This window comes from Oryzias latipes, chromosome 12 (assembly GCF_053564925.1).
Source record: "Oryzias latipes strain Hd-rR chromosome 12, Olatipes_Hd-rR_3.1".
NCBI lineage: Eukaryota > Metazoa > Chordata > Actinopteri > Beloniformes > Adrianichthyidae > Oryzias > Oryzias latipes.
The window spans coordinates 30,983,018-30,989,163 of NC_136248.1; the positions used below are offsets into that span (position 1 = coordinate 30,983,018).

A 6,146-nucleotide genomic window follows, 5' to 3' on the forward strand; every position below is an offset into this window, starting at 1 on the left:
GAAATGAAAGAGTGGGGCGCTGTTTTGTGGTGTGTCAGGACTCTGAGCACAAGGGCTTCATGGAGAAACTGTACGCCATCCAGGACGTGTTCATCAGTGTGCAGAACGCTCTGGATGAGGTGGCGTCCTTTGGAGAAAGAGTTAAAAAGTAGGTTCCCCTTTCGCTAAGCTGTCGTTCGGGTCTTGACTTTACAGCAAACGCTGGACAGAAAGCATCTACGGTTGATTATAAAGTTGCTTCTGTTTTTTTTAGCATCAGTGGTGACATTCTTTAATCCACTTTGTCAGTTTTTAAGTGTTTTATGATGTTCACTCCTCACAAAAAACAACCCAAAAGTGGTTTTGTGATCCATTTCTGAGTATTCCTCTAAAAACCTGCTCTCTGCCAATCCACTAAAACGAGTGGGTCCTCACATTGTGACATCACAAAGTAAGGAACCGCCCCTTCCAGGAAGAGTCTGCACTACCAGCTCCGCCCCCAGGCTAACACACACGCCCTCTTTCTAGCGGTGACCGGCTAAACGCTTTCCTTTTCTATGCATGATATGAACATCCATGTTTGCAAAATTACAAAACAGCAGAATCGTGTTCGGACGCCTGTTTTATTGTTTTGATGACATCGGGGTTACAGTTGGAGCATGTGATCCAAAACTGAAGCTGTTTTCATTCACAACAGACAACAAACAATCATTTTACATTTGATGAACACATAAATGTTGTAATTATCATTTTATTTTGGATTTAAACCTTTTCTTTTGTTTGTTTGATCCTATTTTAGCCTTTAATTTCTGTTTGAATTTCTTCTTCTATTGTTTTCCATTTGTGTTTTCATTTAGTTTGGATTGTTCTCTGTGCAGCTCTTTGTGGACAAACGTCCAGTAAAGCTGTGAACTGTTTCAGAGATGCTTCCTCAGAGATGTGAACGGTTTAAACTGGTTTCTCTCTTTTCCAGCACTTTTAACTGGACAGTGCCTTTTCTAAGCTGGTTGGCGATCGCTGCCTTATGTTTGGCCACATTTCTACTCTACCTCATTCCTCTACGATACCTGGTGCTCGCTTGGGGTGAGTCCAACAGAGGCACAATAGAAATGTTTCAACACTTTTTCATTTCTTTATAATCTGTTAATCTAATAGATATTTTCTTGCCTTTTCACTCATGAGTCTGTCTGATCCTCTTATGAAGAAAATGTGAAAAAATACTGTCCAAAAGATAAATTATGCTGTTTACATTGACAAAACCAAACCTTTTTGTGCGGGTTTTTTTTAATAATTGGAGTATATTTTTACTGTAACATGTTTAAAAACGAGTTTTTAATACGATTTATGTGGCCCCGCCCCCAAAACCCAAACCTTCTGTTTAGGACACAAAAACTATGGGAGACCACATAAATCTGCAAAACATGCTGAACGTTTTTAAAACGTGGATCATGCAGTGATATGTTCCTAAAACTTAACGGGAAAAAAGTATGGCGCAAACAAATTGAATTTTAAATTAGTCTTAAATAGAAAAAAAAAGATGAACTTCTTTTGCCCTGGTCATTAAAACTCACCATCTTCATGGGGCCACAGACACTTGCATCACCCATGAAAGAAGATCTGGGTCAAAGGGATTCATTCTGAAGACGTTCAGGCTCCAAATGAGTGGAAATGCTGAAACGTAGAACAGAAAAGCAGTAAAAGTCCATGTCTGGATACTCATGGGGGGCGATGTTTGACTGTTTTTAATGTTTCAGGTGTAAATAAGTTCACCAAGAAGCTGAGAGACCCATACATGATCGATAACAACGAGCTGCTCGACTTCCTGTCCAGAGTCCCGTCAGACGTTCAAGTGGTGAGTGATGCTGCCCGAGCTGCTGTGTGAGGATGAAGCCGTGAATGTGGACAGAAACACTCTGTGGTTGTGCGACACGTGACGATGTGTGGAGACCAGTGTGTGTCTGTCCTCAGATGCAGTACCAAGAGCTGAAGGTCGATCCCGGACAAAGCCCTAACAAACGCAGGCGGACCAACCCCAGCTAGCTGAAGACACTCAACTGTAAACAAAACAAAAAGTCATTTTGGAAACGTTAACTTCCATGTCTATTTGGATTAGAGAGTACTGACTGTTGCTTTTTCTTCCTGTGAAGAGTTATTTTCTAAACTTTTGAAGATAAAATCTTCTTTACAGCCTTTTATTTCTCATCCATCTTAAGGTCGTGTCACACAGCCACGGCGTACATTTTGTGCATTTTCCATGTATGAAATTTCGGTCTTTCGTGATCCGAGCGTTAGAAGTGTTTCTTGCGCTAGTCCATGTGCTCAGATGGGTTCCAGCCGGCAGGTCTTTGTTATTTTTGGTCTTGAGTTGTTCAAACTACACGCGTATTTTACGTAGTTTAAACGCAATTATTACGTAAATCTTATGCAATTGGACGTGATTTTTGAGAGACGCACACGCAAATGTGTGTCTTTCCACGACCGTTCCATGTTTGTCTAACGGACTTTTCACGCATGAACCACCTATGTATAACTTTTAGATCACGCATACGGCACACAGATCACGTTAACCTTACGTAGCTGATGCACGAATCGTTAATGTACGTAGTGGCTGTTTGACACGGCCCTAAAGTTAGGTATGACAATGTTTCAGGAATGCGTGTTTGTTGGGTGTTAACAACAGTCTGCATGAATCCGTGACGTGCTGCTGCTGCATGAAGATAACTGTGTCAAAGTGAAAAGATTATTGGTCTGATTATTTTTGTACAGTTTGAGTCTTCGGACTCGTCTCAAGACTGAGCTGCATGTTTGTTTCTTACGCTGCTGCTCTGTGTTATCCCCATGCACACACAAAACATACACACATGCATTCTATACATTTAATATATCTTTTTTATTTTTAAATGTACACTAAATTAAACTAAATGCTGAACTTCAGTGAGTCAGGGAAAGAAGTGTTGCCATGGAAATTTAAACCAAAGTAAAGAGAATTTTTACCCACTAAGGTTTCTTCGTGAGTTTGTCTTATTTCTGTTTCACTGACTTTATTTGGAACTATTTTTATGATTGTAATTCTTAATTTGATTTTGCAGTTGTTTTATTTATCTATTTTTATTGCATGAATTTAAAATTTGTTTTAAGTTAATTAAAGTCTCAATGTTTTTTTTTGTATTTTTATTTTTACAACAATCTGCAGAAATAAGTCCTTATTATTAGCCATCAACGACTGTAACCATCTTTGTCAGTAGGGGGTGCTGCAGTTTAGTAAATCAAACTCAGTTTGTAATAAAATATTTACAAACTAAATAAAAAGTAAATTCCAGTTTGATTCCAGAAAAGGATCTAAGCCATAATGATTCAAGTTAAATTTCAGAATAAAAGGTCCATCGTTGAATTGAAACCACGGATTGATGAAAATCTGAATGGCGGCACACGCCTTCCCCGGTTCTGTTAGCTCAGATTAATCACAACGTTCTGACAAATATGTCAAAAATGGCAAAGAAGAAATTCTGATTGACAAGCTCAGCTAAAGAGAAAATGGAATTAAACCCTTTGTGCAGAAATCAGAGGATAAAGTTTGGTTGATGTCCTGCAGGAATCATTTTCAGACACTAAACAACTAATTTATACTTTTTTATCCTTTTTTAAATCAATTTTTTTTACCTTTAACGTGTCTTCTTCCTCCGTTTCTTCCTGTATGTTTGAAGCTGTTGTTGATGTTGTGATGGACTGCATGTCTGAGCAGACGTCTGTGTTTACCTGCATGACTGAACATAAACTCAATGCTGAATGTGAGCTGCAGGCGCATCAAATCGATGTTATTGAGCTGAAATGTTCAATGCTTAGTCTATGTGGATGGACAGCTTTCTCTGAGAAAAATATAAATATATATATTTCTTCACACAGTCTTGCGATTGTGTTGTTTTTCTTGGTTCGAATTCTTACAGACAAAAACAACAAAAGAACATCCGAGGCTGATGTCTTGGTGAATCGGGAATATTTAACTCTTGTGCTATCATATGGGGTCCAGATGACCCCCCCCTTCCATTGACGTGTTCTCCCTACCATGACAAAGGTGGATAAAGGTGGAAAGATTTCATGTAATCCATGGACACCAGAGAAGATCACAAATCATTGAAGGTTCAGAGCTCTGTCTAGTGGGTCTAGATGACCCACCTCCCAATGGTAAAGTGCCTTGGATAGCACAAGGGTTAAATGCAAAAATTCTAATATTTTCACCTGTAATTCTTGGCTTTTGATCAGATAAACATGTGTTTATTACAGCAGCATGATTGTACAGTGATAGAGATCCTAATGTTTGTAGGATTTATTAACGTTTAGACAAAATACTTTCAAAGACGACTACATCATCTGCAAACCTGATTACTTTATTTTAGCTCCACCCAGAGATGATCTGGGCGGCTCGACTCTGTATCGATCTCTCAAAGCGTTCAGAGCGAAGTGTCAATATGTCCGTTTTTGTAGAGAGATATACAGTGCCTTCAGAAAGTATTTGCCCCCCCCCCTTGAACTTTTCAACCTTTTGCCACATTTCAGGCTGCAAACATAAAGATATAAAACTAAGTTTTTTTAAGAATCGTCAACAAGTGTGTGCAAGAAACTGACGGGGTTACGAACTAATACAATACAGTCCTTTCTAGCTAATCCAGTTTCTTCACAACTTCAATTTAGACACAATTTTGAAGTGGAACGAAATTTGTTGGATATATATTAAACTTGTTTAGCAACTAAAAAACAGAAAATTGGACGTGCAAAATTATTCAGCCCCCTTAAGTTTACTTTGTAGCGCCACCTTTTGCTGTGATTACAGCTGTAAGTCACTTTGGGTTTGTCTCGATCAATTTTGCACATAAAGAGATTGACATTTTTGCCCATTCCTCCATAACCCTAGTACTATCCTAGGCACTTTAACGTTGGGAGTTGGGTCATCTAGACCCACTAGACAGTGCTCTGAACCTTTTTTCTTCAATGATTTGTGATCTTCACTGGTGTCCATGGATTACATGAAATCTTTCCACCTTTATCCACCTTTGTCATGGTAGGGAGAACTCGTCAATGTAAGGGGGGGGGGGGGTCATCTAAGGCCGCCTTTACACTGCAGGTCTTGATGCTCATATCCGATTTTCTGACTATATCCGATTTTTTTGAGAGGCCTGTATCCGATCTAAGAAAAACGGAATCCATGTGCTTTTGTCCTGCTTACACATTCTCCGATCATATCCGATCTGTGCCACGTGAGAGGAAAAAAATCGGAATTGGGTCACTTGAACAATGCAGTGTAAAGGCGGCCTAAGATAGCACAAGGGTTAAAACAGCTGGAGCTCAGTGAGGTTGGATGGAGAACATTTGTGAACACCAGTTTTCAGTTCCTTCAACAGATTCGCTTGGATTCAGGTCTGGACTTTGACTTGGCCATTCCAACACCTGGATACTCTTCCACGTTTGGTGTGTCTCCTAGGTGGCTTGTGGCAAACTTGAAACGGCACTTTTTATGGATATGTTTAAGAAATCGGTCTTCCATAAAGGCCAGATCTGTGCATCTGCCACATGGACAGACATCTGCTGTAGATCTCTGCAGTTCATCCAGAGTCATCATGGACCTCTTGGCTGCGTCTCTGATCAGTCTTCTCCTTGTTTGAGCTGAAAGTTTAGAGGGATTGTAGATTTGCAGTAGTCTGATACTCCTTCCATTTCAATATTATCGCTAAACCAGAGCCGATCATTGGTGACTGAAGAGACCGGATCAGCTCCTCAAACCTGAGACATTTGGTTATTTTAAACGCCAACTTTTAATGTGATTAATTTAAATATTTTTTCTACTTCTTTTGCACATTATAATTTCTATTATGAGTTATGGTTGCTGTGTTTTGTGTTGTTTCACTTTAGATTTGTTCAAAAGGAAAACCATTTTTAAAAAAGTTATGTAGTTGTAAGTTGAACTATAGTTTCTTTGTATTTTAAAACTTATTTTTTACATTTTATCTGCAGAGAATACATAAAAGCAAGTTCATATGAAACATATTTTAAGAAAACACATCTTTTAACATTAAAAATTCATTATGTGCATTACAGTTTTTTTTTATTGTTGATAAAATCATTAAAGCCACAAAACAATCTGAAGAGATGATTGAGAGCTGAAAGAATTGGCT

General features: G+C 38.8%; 1 protein-coding gene across 8 annotated transcripts in view; it reads left to right on the forward strand.

Moving 5' to 3' along the window:
• The window catches only part of mctp1b (multiple C2 domains, transmembrane 1b), a 33,982-nt gene extending 30,101 nt beyond the window's left edge, over positions 1-3,881 (forward strand). For all 8 annotated transcript variants that reach the window (XM_023960555.2, XM_023960557.2, XM_023960558.2 and 5 more), the window contains 4 exons: positions 39-148; positions 953-1,062; positions 1,734-1,831; positions 1,948-3,881. In XM_023960555.2, the coding sequence (XP_023816323.1) occupies positions 39-148; positions 953-1,062; positions 1,734-1,831; positions 1,948-2,019 (390 nt within the window). In that variant the 3' untranslated portion in view covers positions 2,020-3,881. The remainder of the gene's footprint in view (positions 1-38; positions 149-952; positions 1,063-1,733; positions 1,832-1,947) is intronic.
• Positions 3,882-6,146: the final 2,265 nt, after the last annotated feature.